Source organism: Periplaneta americana, chromosome 10, assembly GCF_040183065.1.
Source record: "Periplaneta americana isolate PAMFEO1 chromosome 10, P.americana_PAMFEO1_priV1, whole genome shotgun sequence".
In the NCBI taxonomy this organism is placed as follows: Eukaryota; Metazoa; Arthropoda; class Insecta; order Blattodea; family Blattidae; genus Periplaneta; species Periplaneta americana.
In genome coordinates this window covers 176,830,516-176,850,197 of record NC_091126.1, presented here as the reverse complement: position 1 = coordinate 176,850,197, position 19,682 = coordinate 176,830,516, and the positions used below count along the sequence as shown (strand labels likewise).

General features: G+C 35.9%; 1 protein-coding gene across 1 annotated transcript; it reads right to left on the bottom strand.

Annotated features, from left to right (window-relative positions):
• Positions 1 to 557: 557 nt before the first annotated feature.
• Positions 558 to 18,295, bottom strand: LOC138708200 (uncharacterized). The gene is made up of 6 exons (XM_069838503.1): positions 17,354 to 18,295; positions 11,110 to 11,289; positions 7,101 to 7,253; positions 4,427 to 4,641; positions 4,031 to 4,124; positions 558 to 1,352 (listed from the first exon to the last, which is right to left on the bottom strand). Exons 1-6 carry the CDS (start codon positions 17,433 to 17,435, stop codon positions 1,117 to 1,119), a joined length of 960 nt encoding a protein of 319 aa, XP_069694604.1. The 5' UTR covers positions 17,436 to 18,295; the 3' UTR covers positions 558 to 1,116.
• Between the last annotated feature and the right edge of the window lie 1,387 nt (positions 18,296 to 19,682).

Here is a 19,682-nt window from a genome sequence, read left to right as displayed (position 1 = left end):
GGGGGGGGGGGAGTCCTTATATGCACATATGTAAAATGAAAAGCAGTAAGAAATTAATTTTTGGAGTTATGTAACAGTAGGCCTATATATAAAAATTTGCGTAATAACAATGCGAATACATTTCCTCCACGAAGTCAATCATATTCAACTTAAATGACACAATAACTTGCCGAGTTGTTGCTCATTTTTACAGTCGCACCTGACACTGATCTTCTTTGAATGACTGACTTCGAAAATACCGTGTGTGAAAACCAATACCATCAGTAGAATAAGAAAGGGAATTCACTCCTCTGTGTGTGTAGTATCGAATCCTCTTGGTCTGTTTAACTGGTTGGGGTTTTTCAATATTTTCCCCTATAGAAATGCGAGTGCCAGGTAATATTGTGGTGAATCCTCAGTCACATTTCACTACCACTAATACCACCATAGCTATAACTTCGTAGTTGGTACACTGTCGTTAAATATATGATTTTTTTTTTAATTGTATTGTATTTATCAACATTCCATGGTATTCATTGCTTACACCTAGAATATGGAACAAGTCAAAAAACTTAATACAATTTTAAAATCTTAATTTATAGTCACAGTCTAGACGAAATATATACAGACGAGATTTACAATATAGTCTACTAGTACAACACAAAGTTTTAGTATCAATTTCATGAAGTGTTATTGAATGTCATGAATTCACCTACAGAATAGAAGCCGTGAGAAATTAGGTACTTCTTCAATTTGGCCCTAAATAATTTTGTGTTTTGAGTTTCATTTTTTATATCGATAGGGAGGCTATTAAAAATTTTTACTGCCATATAACGCACTCCTTTTTGATAGCATGATAGACTTGCCGATGGAGTATGAAAGTCATTTTTTGACGTGTGTTTATGCTATGAACTGTTGAATTAGTTACAAAGTTTTCACGATTACATACGAGGAAGATTATTATCCACTACTATACGAATTACAGTAGTAATTCCACACTGATTGCCAAATTGTAAAACAAATCCTTAAAATCGTGTGACACAAGTAATTATTAAAAATGTACTAATTAAAATAAATAATATTGGCCTGAAACTGAAGCCAATGAGTCATTTAAGGTAAGTGGAATGTTTCGATACTTCAGTCACTGCAGGAAGGCCAAGGATCAGTATTTTCTTCCAGCCACTTGTCACCATGACAGATTAAAGTTTTATGTGTTGGCCGATTTCCATGAATAATATCATTATCACATGAATAGATTGCTTGCAGTGTGTCAGTTTGTGGCACTAATTCTCCACGACATGTTGTTTGTGCACCCAGAAGCATTTGATGCATATTAGGACGTGCTGGCGGAGGTGGACATCCTGATCTGTGCACTGCAAGAAAAGTTACATGTATAGGTAAATCTGTCAATTGTATTCTGTTCTAAGTACAATAATCATAACCAAAGAAAATATACTTCTGCAGTTCACTTCTAATCTGAATAAAACATTACGGTATCTTTCACTATCTTACTCTACATCGAACTACTGTACTATCTCCATTAAATTTTCTACACTTGACTAACTGCTTTAAGAGGAGTTTAACTTTTATGTTTTTAAGTAACTTTTTCAAATTTGTATCATGTGTGTACATTTCTTTTTAAACGGACAGGAGTTGCACACAGTGCTTTCCACCGGCCAATATATATTTTGGCGAATTGCACAGTGTTCGTATTTTATTGGTTATTGCAGTCTTTACTTTTCACAGATAAGGGAAATGTTAAAATTAGCACCATTGTTGGTCTGGATTTGGCATAAACTCTTGTTGAAGAGCCTGGTCGTTTCCACTGTGTGCGACCTTTGACGTTACTTAATATTAACATGTTTCAAATGTGTTGATACTTTCTTTCCCATTTTTGCGGTGCCTTTTGTGACTTGATGAACAGATGTTATTATACACAGTAGCGATTTAAGACACCTGGATATTATTTTACCACAAAAATGAAAATTGTAACGCAAATAAAGCTCCAATTTGTAACGCAGTATTTTTAGTCAGTCGTAAGATGGTAGATTAGCAAGCTTGGTTACTAATAGTAGGGTAGAAAATCACTTGTCCTGCCCCTTGTTACTCGTGTATCTTGGCTTACCGTGACAGCTCTTGTGTTATACGGGAGTATAAGGGAGAGGGATCTGTCTCAGAATTAGTGTGTGTGTTGTAAGTAGTGTAGTCAGTGACGGCTCGTGATAAAATATTGTGTGTGTTCACAATTTTGTGTTCCAAAATCGAAGAGAATTTCAAATCGTACGTTTTTAGCCTAATATGAAATGTCATGATTACAATGTTTCACTGTCGAAAAAACCGTATATAAATTCAAAACAACATATAATAATAATAATAATAATAATAATAATAATAATAATAATAATAATAATAATATAATGAAACTTAGTCTTTTTATTTCCAATTTTTCCTGGTAAGCCAGTTTACCCAGTTCTTTACTCTTCAAAATTACTTGAACAGAGTTCATTGTTTACGTTTGTTAAAAATTAATACATAACACAATTTACAAAAGCGTGTGTTCAGTAATATATTTTGATTCGCAACACACTGATACACTATAGCCTATACCAGTACTGTAATCCCATTTGCATAGATTGATTACTATAAGTACATGCCAGTAAATATTACTGTTAAATAATATACACCACCATACAGATATTTAAATTCATACCACCATTACATTCAGCCAGCACGTCTTTGAAAGCCAAACTATGCTATATGCCGACACTGAAGTATAGTAATTCACAAACTACACTCTCGTAGCAGCATTGTACACACATAAAGTAAACGTTCCGACAGTGAGATGCTGACACCTGCAGGCTAAAATACATTTCCTCCTCGAGATATAGCATGTAAACGATAGGCATCGATACACCTGACATCTGTAGGATAGATTCACTGTTCACTTAATGCTTTGTGCTCTTGATGAGTCATAAGCGGCCAGCGAAAGACAATTTTCTCCCGTGCATGCGTGAAATTTCTGTAACCTTCTTGAAAAGAGCACGGCTTGTACGTGAACAGATGTTGCCAAATTTACATAAGAAGTTTATGCAAGATGCGGGAAGTTTAAAATACTCGATCCTGATATTATACATCCCCACTACGCCAATACGGTATTAAATAATAAAACTAGTCGTGCATTAATGGAAACAAGATGTTCACGTGCTCTTGTACTCTTACTGATGCACCGCCACTGAGTGTAGTGCAGTAAAAGTATTGAAATGGACGAGAGAGAAGAAGAAAGAATAAGGATACTAATTGATAGTGTGAAACGAGAAGAAAATAATTAGCTCAATTATGAAACAAACAAATGGGATGCTGTTTGCCGCCAGTTATTTCAATGCGAAGTGCAAGAAGAAGCCATCATTTGGGCTGGATCTGATAATGAAGATGATGATGTGGAAGAAAGCGAACATGACACATGCTCTGAAGAATCGGCGGATGAGTCTGAGAATGTCGATGGCGATCAACTAAGAGACAATAATTCTACGGCTAATGGAAATCAGTCACCTGTCTACATTGGGAAAGATGGATTGACTGTTTGGAATATGCATTCTGGACCAACCAATGTGAGAACAAGATGACACAATATCATACAGCGTCCTGGTGTACAAGGCATCGCTATAAATGCACGAACTCTTATTGAAATATGAAACTTGTTTTTCACAGACAGTATGATAGATGACATTGTTCGCTGTATGCCACAGTCAGTTGCGAAATTAAAGCTGTTGTAGAATTACTGTACATCGCAGGCGTTCCCAAGTCATCCCATATTTTTAAGCACCGACAGATTTCTAGGTAAAATAGTATCATAGTTTCTTTGGGATACCGGTAATGAAGCCCGACCATATCAGTGCTTAGGGACCTTAACCAAACGAGTATAAAAAATACCAAGTCCATACAAGTGAGTATCTGATTATAAGGAGATGGTAATTTTTCTTCAACATGACAGTGTGTACACTCTTACAATACAGGAAAATAAATCAATAAAACATATAAACTGGTGAATTACCTGCTCCAAACGAAAAATTTCCTGTAACAAGCGAAAACTGGTCTTTGTAGCTTATGTTCCAAAGAAACACAGACGTCTTAGGAATGTCACTGACCTGTAAATACAATTTGAATATTTCAAATTAGTGTATGGGCGAATCCAGAAAAGCATATAGAGTGTTAGTTGGGAGGCCAGAGGGAGTTGAGTTTCAGAAATGTGGAGGTGCACAATAGCCCTTTCCTTTGGTTTTTCATCTCCTCTCTCTAATCGTCTTCATCAGCACAGTTTTAATGTGGGGAATGTAATATACACGTTCATATTTGCATCGAAATGTCAATACACAGCTTGATTTTGAATTTATAGATCACATCATACTCAGATTCTTAGTTATAGTAGCAGGGCTGCCTACGTACTTACATTGTAACTCTTAATCAGATTATACCCAAATGTGTTGTCAGAGTAAACGATCTTGGTCCAAGTTGTGGCTTTATCAAAAAACTTCTCCTCCTCCGGTAAATAAATTCCAGCAGTGAAGTTGAGGTCAGGATAAATCCTAGAGCAGTCTATACTCCACGTGACTGTGCAATTGATACCAGTTGAATCTTCAGTTTCGATTCGTGCTTTACATAACACTGAAACATTAGATCAAGGTTGTACTGTTTCATTTCTTAATGGTCCCCGTACCGGTACTTATTAATGTTATGAACCGATACATTACACATAAAATTTCATTTTCACAAAATATAACTTGCTTTACTTCTATGCAATAGAAACTGCAGTTATTATCTCTGAAAATGAACCTGTAAGAAACTCTAACAAATGGAATTCCTTTCATGATATGTTTGGAAATTACCCCACTTCCATGAACTATAGTATCGTGAACTGTATCACTTTTTGAAAAAGTCGAATGTTGACATAACTATAGGTTACTAAAACATTTTAGTCATATTTTACGTTACCGGTATTGTGAATGATCTCTCGAGAGTCGAGAAGACATAATGATTTACGTAAAATAGTTGACGTTGGAATTGGGAGGATTAGAGGTGAAGGCAGTAAAAGTCTACAAGACCATTGATATTGGTCCAATGCGCGACCTCCAAATTTCAACGTGGGAAATAAATGACTGACAAATCTTGCCTGGAGTCCTCTACAAGAATAAGTTTATTTTTCCTACCGCACATTTAGGATTTTACTGTCCTTTAAAACCATCGCTTAAGACTGGGTTTGAATCTGCAGACCCCATAATTGAGGGAATTTGCAAACGAATTACTTGAAGAAAACTGCCATACAGATGCTTTGCTCCCCACAAATTCCTTATTGGGATTGAATCATAATGAACTCCGCTAAATCAAGTTTCTTCTGTGAAATGTGAGATGGATTTATTTCTCGTCAAATATTAACATGTAAAGCACTGGTTTTAGTGATATGCTTCAAATACATTTACTATTTTAACCCGTTTCTTTTTGCCTTCGTATTTTTTTCCGAATATATACATTTTTAATTTATACAAATATAGTATTTTTTACTCATAACTTTTAGATGTTATCTTGAATTAAACTTTTACATTTTTTTACACCCTAATATATTATGTTTCAAAATTGTTTAATATTGGTACGAGAACACTTTTCATGAAATAATTATTACAAGCAATTTGGATCATAATCGTCATTAAATAATTTCAATTACTTAAATCTGGTATCATGGATTTACAATAAGATTATATTTGTATGCTTACTGGTGGGGGTGACGACAAGCACTGTGCACATGGAGAAGTTAGAGTTAATAACTCCCTCTCCATTTGGGAATAATAAAAAAAACGTGACCCATTTAATTAATTAAAACCTTTTAACAATGTTCTCCTTCAGCCAGTAGGCTCTGAGGATGGTGTGATGAAGCACCGAAACAGCTGTAAGCCACACAGACATAATTAACACGAGTAAGTCCGCTAGTTAATCAATTACTTAGAATTTTTTTGTTTCTGCAAATCTTATTAATTTTATCTTTGCGTGCAATTATTTAGAATGTTGCACAGATATAATTTTTCATTTGTGAATTTTTACGAAAAAAAAAATATATACATATATATATATATTTATTTTCTAGCTTAAACCCTGCTGTATTTTGTTACCGGTACTCTATATATCATATATTGTAAAAAGTAATAAAGTACGTTATGAAAGAAATAATTTGATTAATTTCAATCCCCCATCTAAAATATCCTGTGCACGTGGTCGGGAAATGTTAAATAAGTAGATTTAACCACTTTATCTTCAGAAACAAAGACATCGGATCATTAACTACTTTACAAAACTCAATATTGAGAGTAAGGTAAGTCACACATTCTGCTTGGCTACAATATCCAGAGTCCAACTTTGCCCACTACGAAAGCATATCCAGGTCACTTGACAATTAAAGTGAGAAGGGGAAGGAAATGTTAAGAAATTACAAGACTAAATATTCTGCTGGCTGGAGCTTTAATATGAGTCATTATTAAGAGAAAGTAATTGTTTAATAGCCTATTGAATTTTGTTTTTCATACAATTCAATTATTAGACATAATTTAATATAACAACACTCTACTGTAACTTAATTAAATAGTACAGTAATTGCTTTTACATTTCGGACAGAAAACGAAATTAAATTGTATTTCTTGTTATCAAGATTTTGTTTATTTGAGAAACCATATGTGTATATGAACTTTCGCCATCAGATTACAAGATAAGCTTCTTAGCAATGGTCAGAAATGTTGTAAATCATATGATAAATTCACGGTAAAAGAGTAAGAAATTAAGAATCATGATCTGCTGACTTATTGTGCTGACAGTTTTTACACTTTTATTAAAACTAGTACCTGTACAGTATAAGTGGACATATTAAAAATCTCTTCTGCTCATCATCACCTTCTCTACAATCCTGTCGACCAAGAATTAACAGAGGCCGAGAAGATGCTTATCTAATCTTATACTTCAAATATTTAAAAATTAACCAAACTTCCATATTTAGGTACTTTCCTGTCTCGAACATATTACACAAAAATTTATGTAGGCTATCTATTCTATTCTATTTACATTTCTGAGAAATGCAAACTTACTAAGGACTAATAGTTGATGTGTTCCACTTGCTGTTCCTTTGTCAGTTTTCACCTCGCATGTATAGTTTCCCTCGAGAGATACTACAGCTTGCCTCAGGTTAAGATTCCATCCAGGCTTCCCTTCTTGAGCATAGCCAACCAACACACCAGTCACTGAAAATGCCATATGCAATATTATAAATTAACTTATTTCTCTCTATTCTCAAGAGATATGTGTACCTTTTAGGTATTAGTGACGACAGACCTGGTGAGACACAAAGTAAATTATTTAAATAGACAACAACTTCACTGTTTAAATTTCCAACTTTTTACTGTGTTAATATTTAAGATTTACCTTGCTTGACTAATTTCGAAGTATTGTGCTTCATTGTCCAAAGCCTAGTTTGTAAAATGAGGCACAAGACTTCGACACTAGTCAAGCATGGTAAATCCTAAAATATATTAACACAGTAAAGAAGTGGAAATTTAATCAATGATATATGTGTTAAAAGTGTATATAGCAAAATGAAGACTTCACTATGTTAATATTTAAATTGTAGTGTTATTTTACTAGTCTAGAATTCAGAGAATGATGGAAACTACATTGAAACTAGTCAATCAGGTGAATAACACCACTATTTAAATACTAACACAGTGAAGTTGTTATTTATTTATTTAAATACAGTAGCGGCCGGTGATCGAAATCCTCGGTGAGGCCAGATGCAACTAGTTTAAGTGCCTCCGATAGGAAATGTTTGTTTATGATATTAATTATTATTGTTATTATATTATTAATATCATTATTACTGTATTATTATTATTATTATTATTATTATTATTATTATTATTATTATTATTATTACTACTACTATTATTAGTCTATTCTTATTACTATCAATGAAAAATAATAATTTCACTCACCAAATAAGCTGTTATGCTCTGAGTTTCAGTGATTGTTTCAGTGTGATGAAGCATCCCATATTATGTGTTGAAATTCCCCTTTCTTTCTTTTCTTTTTATTTTTTTCCTTTGACAGCAACAAACAAGGCCAAGAGAAGTTTATTTTGCATCACATTACCACATAACCATTTATGTTGCCCATACCAGGATGTAATAGAAACTCGCGTTTTAAGATTATGTGTCAGAAAAATTATCAGCGATGTCGTAGGTATCTCGGTAGTCTCTCTCTTTATTTAAAACTTCCTTTCTTTTAGTATTATTTCTTCTCGAAAAAGGACACTCTAACAATGAATTAACTGCACCAGCATTATTTCTCTCACTTGTTTCTGTTTATATTTTCCCAAAAGACATAACAACATTGGCCCAGATTCACTACTGTACTACGAAGTACAATAGTACAACACCCTCGCTTATGTCATAAACTGAGACATAAGGGGAGAGAATCGAGTGGGTCTCTGCCTGCCAAAGAGCTGGAATTTTGTTATTTATGGCCTAGTTAGGAAGACAAGTCACCACTGCTATTCCCACCCCACTCTACTCTTGAGGCCGGCCCATGGATGGGACGAGTGAAACCTGACCAGGCCAGACGAATTGTGCCTCAGCTATAACGTTTTAAGCGTAAACTCAAAGCCCGCGAAAGGACATGAAATGCATTAAGCCAGACCCGGCACGAACGATTCTGGCCTCAGGAACGCATTTTACTGCAAAACAGGTCTATATACATCACAAGCCAGACCCGGCACGAGCGATCCCGGCCTCAGGAACAAATTTTACTGCAAAACAGGTCTATATACATCAAAGTTTTCAAATGCTTCTACAGCAATATATGCTTCATTCAAATAACTAATACATTATATAAAAACACAAAATTTGATTTCAGTTAAGCCAAGTGACTGAGGCCCGGCCTCACTTGCCTCAGTCAACCAGCCGCCACTGTTTAAATAACTTAATAGTTTTTCAGTGATACATAAGTGTTAAAAGATGTAATCAAGGATGCAGAACAAAGTAGGCTATGGAGTAACAGTTAGCATGTGTGCCTGGATTCAAGTTAATTAATTGGTTGTGATTTTATCCGACGTTTTCCCTCAACTGATTGAAGCAGAATTGGTGGGTAATTTTCGGAATTGGACCTCGGACTCATTTCGCCATAATTAATTCACATGTCATTAACATCATTGCCAAAGCCTGGGTTAAATTCACAGTGCAGCGTGTTGTATTCATACAAGAACTTGACAGTTTGGCGACAAGTATCATTCACAGAACAGGAGTGGTAAAGCACAATAAGCCTCAGGCTTCGGTGCTAGCCTTCAGGCCCCTCCTCCATATAAAAAAGTATAGAATTCTTACTAGAATCTCTGTTGTTTCAAGCTTTACAAATGCGTAAGGATTGTTTCAAATATGATCAGCTTCTTACTGCAGCCTAGTAGAAGAATATGTATGCTGACAATGAGTTTAATCGCTGATTAGAGAATTGCAGATTTATCTCTTACACAAGGACTGGATGTGTGCCATCTGAATGAGTACCGGTAGTGTTTGTTTCAAATAGTCCTGTGTGCTGTTACTAATCAAGTGATGATGATGATGATGATGATGATGACGACGATGACGATGACGACGACTGTGACGATGAGATGAGTACGATGACGAAGATGATGAATTGATGGTGGTCATGATCATGATTCTGATGATAATGATCAGGGTTGGTAAATTGCAGTTGTTTTTCTTGAATCAAATAAATCAGATTTGTTTATTAAAATAAGATTTTTTGCTTCCTTTCCTAATTAATTTCTAGCCAATCTGTGTATTGGATCTTACATGCTCGTATTTTTCTCACTGTGCCATTTTAAATACTATTATATTGTTTAACCTTCATCCGCTCCCTTTTTGAAAAAAAGGCACTTAAATCTTTAGTGAGGGAGACTGGAGCATCGGGAAACGATAGTATTGTTTAGTTGCACATAGTTCGATAGATAGTAGACTATTCCAACATCTATCCAGTGTTGTTCGGGCTCAGATCAGTTCAATGTGACAAGAGTGGACGGCTATCTGCCATCTTGTGAGTGGAAAGGTGAATATTTGTTGATCTTCTAAGGAAAAATGTAAGTAAACATTTCACTACTTTCAGCTCGTATATCGCATGAATTTAGTAAATAATTATGTAGGAGAATGTTTCACTGATTTACAAGCTTTGGCTAGGTATTATTTCCATAACTCTTGCATTAGCTCTACCATTATAATTGTAATGAGCATGGTATAGTTTACGCTGATGCTTATTGTTGTTCTTTAGGGTATATGCGGGAATTTTTGTGTTATTTTTGCATTTTTCCTTTAAATTCATTAATTAATTTTTTTCTATGAAGATTCATTATGGCATAGCTCCTTAATCACTATGCTACCATGTGCCTCATTCGAAATTATTACAACATACAAATAGCTATTTATGTAGGTAGGTATATGAAAAATTAGTTATATATAACTTCTTAGACTATACAATGTATAAATGAAGTCTAATGACTCACTCTTCAGTGGTTATAATATGTCTCTTCTATCTTCAATTCAGATATAATAATAATAATAATAATAATAATAATAATAATAATAATAATAATAATAATAATAATAATGATAATATATCTATTTGGTTATTTAATGATGCTGTATAAATTACAAGGTTACTTAGCGTCAATGGGATTGGTGGTAGCAAGATAGTATTTGGCGAAATGAGGGCGATCATTCGCCACAGATTACCTGACATTCGTCTTACGGTTGGGGAAACCTCGGAAAAACACAGGTAATCAGTCCAAGCAGGAATCGAACCCACACCCAAGTGCAACTCCAGATCGGCAGGCAAGCACCTCAGCCGAATGAGCAATGCCACTGGCTGATAATAACAATAGTCTTTATTAAACACAAATGTGTATAACTTTCAACAATTTTCTACTTACGTAAAGATCTAATAACCATTTTTTATTTGTTATGGAGTTGTATTTAAAGACATTTTCAATCTCAGACTTGAGACAGTTGGGTAGGTAGTTATTTAGTGTACCGGTAGTGCATTCTGTATTTTTACCTTGAGAACCCAGTTGTGGCTGCCACTCGTACACAATTTCGTTGTCCTTTAGCCATATTACACTCTCTAGAGTTTCTGTGTTGTCTAGCACAAAATCACATGTCAGAAGTCCCGAGCCACCAACCTTCACATATCGTGCTCCTACTAGTTCCACATTTTTCACTTGCACTGCTTGATGTCCTGTAAATCATAAGAATACATTGAGAATCTCTATTATGTTATGACAAATAAATTCTCTTAAACATCTCACTCTAATCATGAGACTGCATAAACCAAGTCTCCCCAGAAAATGATTCATAAACAGGAGTTCTAACATTAACAGAATCGTAATAGCATTGGATTATGTTCTATGCAGAGTCAATATTTAATAATGTTTTAAAACATGTATTTTCATCCAAAACCTACATTTCGTTTGCTACACTACTTTTTTTTTTGTTTAATTTTGAAAACATTGCTACCTTAAAAAAGTAAAGGCTTCTAATTACAAATGAGAGTCAAGCAATATTAACAACTAATTTTTGATAAGTTATTCAACATCACGAGAACTTACATTTTCGACATTATTCAACACAATCTCACTTCTCTGCAAATGACTTAATCCAATGTTGTACCCCAGTACTAGAGAAAGCTGTCTGTGTCATATTCATAACGACCTACACAAGAAAATTACAGGAATGTGACGTAAATGTAAACAATGAATGATACCAATACCATACTTAATGACAAGTTGTAGCTAGCAATCAGGAGGAGCACTACAGTGGGCTCTTGAAGAGAAGAGTTCCGTTAATGCTTAGCCTATAATTATTCATACAGTTGAAATCCTGCGAAATTTGGAATTTGAAGTGTTGACATATCTTACATGTTTTTATTCCCCCCCCCCCCCCCCCGAGTAAATCTGCCAATTCTGATCCAATGAACAAAGCTTTCAAATCCGGTTTCTTTAAAACAGGCATGCAAGGATGTGGTAGCTGCGTGGTTTATTGTTGTTAACCAGTGAAATAAGTGCGAATTTCCTTACATATATACAGTACCAGTACCAGTATATTGATTCAATTGTAGATTTTTGAGCAGAACATTTCCTTCATAGAGTGCAGCAAATCTTCCAAAGATTTGTCCACACCAGTGGAGTAACGGTTAGCGAGTCTGGCCGCGAAACCAGGTGGCCTGGGTTCGATTCCCGGTCAGGGCAAGTTACCTGGTTGAGGTTTTTTCCGAGGTTTTCCCTCAACCCAACATGAGCAAATGCTGGGTAACTTTCGGTGCTGAACCCCGGACGGACTCGTGCTATTCACTGACTACTAATATTTAAAATAAATTCAATATTAATTGCTACTTTTGCGCTGTATTTTACAGAATGTCTACTTTAACCCTCATTATCCATTTTTGACTTACACAACTTCTGCTCTCAACGGCTCTTATGATACTATGCACCCTAAGTAGCTGAACTTAGAAACTTGCTCTATTATTCCCTTCCAATTCTATTTATATTCACAAATAATATTGGACCAAATGTGTTATAATTAACACTCTGATAATTTGATTAACAGTTTAAAATACATACATTTCTACGTTAAAAGTAGAGAATAAAGTACATTAATTTTAAAACAATTTCACGTGTAGAAAATACTTTTCTCTTTTATTTCCTAAATGATTCACTTAAGCAAATAAGCATTTTACTGAGCCAGACCAGTTTGTGACAGAAATTGGATTACCAGTACATCACTTATTTATAGCAAATAAACTTACGCACACAGAATACTTAATATATTTTAAAGAAGGAAAATTTCGTCCAAAGAAGAGTACCTAAAACGCCCATTGCATTTCCACGTTGAATAGGTATACTTAAGCGTTGACGCAAATAATAATTTGTGCAATGGCGATCACCAGTAATGGAGATTAAAATTTGGCTGATTTGAGATACCAAAACTTTAGCGTCATTACTCCAAGGACTAAAGGTCTCCACAGCAGAGCAGATAAAGATATAATTGTCTAAAAGCTGTGCATATTTATCGACTTTTTTCTTCACGGCTAATTCAGCAGCAGACGCTGCACGTCTGGAGGTATTCGGCAAGTGAGATGGAGCTAGAGTGTCAACGCAAGTGGAGTCCCAAATTAAAGATTTTCCTCTAGACCATGGGATTAAGGTGAGACCATCGGGTGGTTTACCATCCGCACAACTAATATCTGGTGGTTTCAAAAGAGAAGTGATGCGACAAGAAGTCAGAGAACTTTTAATGATATCATTGAGTGATGTATGTCTGGGAATGCAACCCTTGCTCCTTGCACAGCTGAGTGCGTGATGGCCGTAAATAACAGCAGTTCCTTCGCAAATACATTGGTGTGGCTGGCAGAGTTTACAACCAAGGCGTAAAGCCATTGCGATTTTAAAACATGTACTATCTATTACAGTGCCAATGTGAGGAGATGGTAATGCGTGTAATGAAGCTCCAGACTCACCCTATTGTAGAGCTAGGAGACGTGCAATGTCCTGTTTGGATTTTAAAGAAGAAAGAAGTTTATCTAAAATTTTTTGGAAAAAAAATAACGTCCCACTGGTTTTGAAATTTAGGATGGACAGGAGGATGTGTGGTTTGTGAGGAAGTATACCAACTAGTCAGAGCACACGCAATGATAGATTTCAGCTGCATCACTGTATGAAGGAAAAAGCGATTTGATGCAACGAAAGACTCCAAAGGCAGAAGAAAGAAAAGCAGATATACAAACATCAGAAAGTTTCCAAATGCCCACACCACCAAATTTAATAGGGAGAGAGGCTTGAGTGCAACTAGTATTGGCAAAATATATAATTACGGTCATTTTCGAACTGGATCGAAAAAGAGCATCAGCTTTATGTAAGAAAAATGTTAGTTAACTGTTATTTTAAAAACTTATTTTATAATCATTTAAAGCTTTTTAAAAACATTTTCAAGTTATGCTGTATGACTCAATTTTTCATAAATTCTTCCAAGAGCAGAACCCTTCTGTTTGAAACTGATAATTTATGACCATAGGTAGGAAGTTCGTACCAAAGCAGTAGATTTCAGTTGAGTACAGCGAGGAGTATAGATGTCACCCGCGCCTCACCCTGCTACAGAAGATACGCATTTCACATAAAAACGCATAGGCGTAGTGTCTTTCTGTAGAGCTGTGTACAGCTGTGAATAGTTTGAAGAAGATTGTTAATTTATATTAATAGTTTAGGTTTTGAACAAAGTGAGCTATTCTGTTATTGTATTATTTATGCAATGTTAATATTCTGCATGATTCCAAAAAAATAAATTCATCTGTTATTAAATAATTATGCAAACAGGAGTGTGTAACACGTTTATTTTTTCTCGGATTATTCTTCGTTAAATGTTGACATCTCGTGCTGCTATGCATTCGATTACGTTACAGTCCAAGTTCAACATCGACATTACGATATGAACTTCCTAGTAGTCATTGCAATAGATTTTTTTTTTTAACAATTATGGGATTAATATTATGTGTCATATGAATCCTCTAGATTCAAAACCCACTAAAGACCATTTTCTTCAGAACTCAGTTATGCCCACAAATTGCTTGCTAAGAATGAATTCTAATGATTTATATAGTTTGAATTCAAAAAGCCACTAAATTTAAAGCAAAAGGTTTGTTAAAAATCACTGTTAGGTTGAAAATTCCCTCTATTTGCCACCAGTTACTGTCAAATTCCTTAGTTTGTGAAAGTGGATATAGAGGATTTTGAATCTATAGGATTCATATACGAGATACACTATTAGATTCAAAAAGTATGTAGCTGTTCACCTGATGATAATAAGAAATACTGTATCATGTTTCAGATTTGCTCCAGTAACGTCTTGTCACGTAGAACGAATATTTTCAGAGCACAAATATTGTTTATATTTTTATCTGAACTTAAAAGGAGTATTTATTTCGATAAAATGAAAATGTTCATTGTTATTTGTTATAATGAGGCTGGAATCATAATTGTATACTTTGTATGTTATTTTTATATGTGTGGGTAAATTATTATACACGGTGTAACAGGACCTTACCGACAAACTTTGAGGAATGATAGGTCATACAGAGAGGATCATTTTTTGTTAAGGAAAGTATGCTCGATGGCACGTCCTTTAGGAACTGTGCATCCAAAAGTTAGATGTCCAGTACTTTTTTACAGAAATGAAATGTAATTTTCCGTGCATGTTCTGGCAATTTACAACAGCTGTTAAAATTACATACCCTGTTACAATACCTCATTACATTTTTGAAACCTTAGCAGCATTCATCATACAGCTCTGCTAAGCATGACAGTGTTGTGTTGGATGGTAAGACGGATTGAAGATGCACCAGACAGACCAATAACAAACTACAGCAGAGTAACAGAGATGATAAGGACTTAAGGCGCACACTTATACAACATGCGTGATGCAGAATGCGCTTCTAAAAAGGAGTCATAACTCATGAAGGATGTGTCACCGAGCATATGTTCTTTCATAAAAAATGACCCTGTCTATGTAATCTATCATTCCTCAATGTTTGTCGGTGAGGTTCTGTTATACCCTGTAGATTGGATGTTACGAAGTTTATATTTACAAATTACTGTTTTTTTATTGTCCGTTTATTATTTTCTTGTGCTAAGGCTGTGGACGATTGGAGCACATCTTTGGTTACCACCTGGCTATACATGTTTGTCATTCTGGTTCACTGACATTGAGAGCTGCGCTATTACTTTTCTTTCGGTAGAGATATAGTCCAAGCTCACACAACTTAGCAGTTTTGGTACCAAATTCCTAGGTCTGTTTATGGCTTCCACAATTTTCGAAGTATTGACCTTGTTGAGTGCACTGCAGTTAATGGATTAAACTACGGGGTGGCAAAATGTAAACTGCCCCGGGCGGCATTATTCTATTGTATAGTTCATTCGCTATCGTAAGCGACATCGCATCTCGTGCAGACTCGAGAGGCAGTACCTTCACTCAAGCAGGGGTCTCCAGTAACTTCAGTTGTAGTTTAGTGGTATAATGCAACTCTACGAGACGAAAAGTAGTGAGTTCTATTCCACCTAAGGTAAGATGTAAGTGTAATAAAAATATAAAATCGTAAAACAATTTAATATCAGTTGTAGTAGCAGTGAAAAGAAGTTAGTTAAACGTCTAACCTAGGTAATAAAAAAATACATGAAAGAATAAGACAGAAAGTTACCGTACGAGATAGGAGCATAGAGAACGAGAAAGAGAGAAGAGGATAGAAGACGAGGAACATATATCCATAGCCTACCTTCCAAATGAATGAAGACTGAAATTGGATAACTTATCGACAATTCAATGTATGAAGGACGAAGAGATAGAAGCACCGGTAAGCAAAAGCCATATATTTAGTGTGAAGAAATTGTCTTCAATATATTAAGAACCTTTTAAAGTATTTTCGCCGTCTCGAAGTGTATTTTTGCAAAATCACTCTAATTTCTCAATACTTTTCATACAGATTAAATAAGAGAATAAATCACAACACTTCAAACTGTATAAGGCAACGGTAAAAGATATAGGCCTACAGTAGGGCTATGTATCAAAATCACGACCCTCAACATTCTGCCATGGCAGTTTTAAAACAAACGTGATGATGATGATGATGATGATGATGATGATGATGATGATGATGATGATGATGATGATACCGTAACAATATCCACCTTACACCTCATTAAAGAAAATATGTTACCAGTCAGCAATGTATGCAATGGAGGTGGAAAGGAACTGGTTATCTTATCCCATTATTTCCTGATTTAGTTGCCTCATGAGTGATGCCTTATTGGTGTCACTTATGAGGTTCCAACTTGTTTTCGGACAGTTTATTAAACAACAACCATCTTACATTTCTATGTTCCATTTTCTGAAGACAACTAGATAAAGTAACATGGCAATTTTATTCTACTACATAATATCCTTAAAACTGCTGAAATAAAAGTGAAAACATATCAAGTATATGAACGTAAGTTAACCGTAGTATGATCAAGTTAAATAGGCACGCAACAATAACTTGGAATCACGGTATAAATACATTATAGCAGTGGTATCCAAATAGTAGTCTGACAGGCAAACTTAAGAAAGAGAAATGGGAATATTTAGCACTTACCGGTACGTAAGTAAATAATAGCGTATACAGTAACTAAAATAACTACAAAAAGAATTAATACTTCTACTCTTTCATTTCGGAGTTTTACATTAACTACAATTACGAAATAATAATGTAATTAAATTACCTGTAAGTGACACTAGACATACAACAAGAATCCACATCTTAGTGAAAATCAAAGTTTCTTGCTCGTAACCATGGAAACACATTGCACGTGGTTCGGTGCCCGCATGCCCAGGAGTTTGATGAGTAGGGTGGGGGGAGGGGGAAAGTTAATGTTTCGCTACGATCGATATTCGTCAACAGGGAATCATTATTTCTTTCCCCAATATAGTAGCTAGAATAGGCCTATACAGTAGTATGTGGGTAGCAAGCATCTTCTATTGTAGTTGCTCACTATATATTTATCTTTAAAGTGTCGTGAACACAAAAAGATATGGGCTACTCAGTGGGGTACCATCTGCATGTTTCATATTTATTACCCACTGCTTCATCAGTTCCTTATTTTTGAAGAGAGCCTACAAGAAAAGAAAAATACTGTACATATTGTAGGCTATACTGGACTTCGTTACAAAATTTACGCGTGCCTAATCAACAAAACTATGAACTTCATACTTCACCGCTATGGAGTAACGGTTAGCACGTCTGACAATGAAACGAGCGGGCCCGGGTTCAAATCCTGGTTGGGGCAAGTTACCTGGTTGAGGTTTTCTCCGAGGTTTTCCCTCAACCAATCCAGGGTAACTTTCGTGTTGCACCTCGGATTCATTTCATCATAATTATACTTCTCCTCTTTCATCGTCATTTCCGTTTTTTCTTAGGTTTCGGACTCGCTCCGATGCAGAGTCGGCAGCGGCCGCCACCGAACTTGGACTCCGTAGATATGCGGTCATTCGTTATCGATGGTAGCGCTGTGCACTGTGGGATCTTCGTTAAGTTCATGTTAACTCGTGGAACCGGGGTTGAGGGACCGCATTGGGGCCTACGTGGAAAGTTAAAAGGGATTACGTAGGCAAGCGATGTCAAAAGCAAGCGCATTTTATAACCTTGAAATCATTCGCGGGCGCCATGCGCTAGGACAAGGCCAGGAGATTAACAAGGTGAACCGTTGTGTTCAACATTCAGTTATATTATTAGTATTAGTAGGTTATTTTACGACGCTTTATCAACAGCTTTGGTTATTTAGCGTCTGAATGAGATGAAGATGGTAATGCCGGTGAAATGAGTCCGGGGTCCAACACCGAAAGTTACCCAGCATTTGCTCATATTGGGTTGAGGGAAAACCCCGGAAAAAACCTCAACCAGGTAACTTGCCCCGACCGGGAATCGAACCCGGGCCACCTGGTTTCGCGGCTCCACAGGTGTGGACCATTCAGTTATATATATATATATATATATATATATATATATTCATACATACATACATAGTCTTCTGCCTAAGTGGCAAGTCTTTCACTGCAAACCCAGCACTCTCCAATATTTCCTATTTTCTCCCTTTCTCTTAGTCTCTGCATATGCCCCGAACTCTTCTCTCGTTCACCATTCCTTCCAATGCATCTTCCAGTAGGTGGGGGATAGTTTACGTCCGGAATCTTTTACCGTGGAAAGACCCATCATGTCATGTTTGCAGTTTTTCTTAGGAAAGATAAATGCGGTAGCTTCCCGTTGCTTTCCGCACACCACTCTCTCTTTCGCATCTTAGAAGATCCCAGGAGGCCCCGGCGCAAGCGAGGAGAGTGGATTTGACTAATTAGGCCCTCCCCGGACCTCACCGAAATTCACCACAAGGGTTAAATATCAGTTCTATCAGGGTTTTTGACCCAATCAGAGACAGTACTATCTAAAATATAAATTATGTTTTTCCCCCGATTTCGAAATCCAGAGTCGACCTGGTTGGCGAGTTGGTATAGCGCTGGCCTTCTATGCCCAAGGTTGCGGTTTCGATCCCGGGCCAGGTCGATGGCATTTAAGTGTGCTTAAATACGACAGGCTCATGTCAGTAGATTTACTGGCATGTAAAAGAACTCATGCGGGACAAAATTCCGGCACATCCGGCAACGCTGATATAAACTCTGAATTGCGAGCGTCGTTAAATAAAGCATAACATTTTCAAAATCCAGTAATAGTTCTTCTGTAAGCATGAGGTTTTAATTTATACCACGAATAAAGCTACAAGCTGCGAGGTGTCAGAAACGTCTGTACTTTAATAAAGAAATACCGTAATGTGAAACAAAGCGAGTCTCTACATATCCATGGCCCAGAACCAGACTGTTCCAAGTCCATTATATATATATATATATATTTTTTTTTTTTTTTTTTTTTTTTCCCCCCCCCAGGAGAGCGATTTTAAACCCCTGGCATTCAAAGCTTCATGAAACAATTTGGAATAGCTTCTTAGCAACCTTATGGAGAGGAATATTTACAATTTTGTTCGATTCATATTTGCAGACAAGAAA

Bases quoted from the DNA above. Each gene is read 5' to 3' on its own strand.
- LOC138708200 (XM_069838503.1), bottom strand. From the start codon at position 17,435: ATGTGTTTCCATGGTTACGAGCAAGAAACTTTGATTTTCACTAAGATG. The intron at 11,290-17,353 runs GTAATTTAATTA...TATGATTTACAG, and splicing joins ATGTCTAGTGTCACTTACAG to GACATCAAGCAGTGCAAGTG. The intron at 4,125-4,426 runs GTAAGTACGTAG...TTGTATTTACAG, and splicing joins ATCTGATTAAGAGTTACAAT to GTCAGTGACATTCCTAAGAC.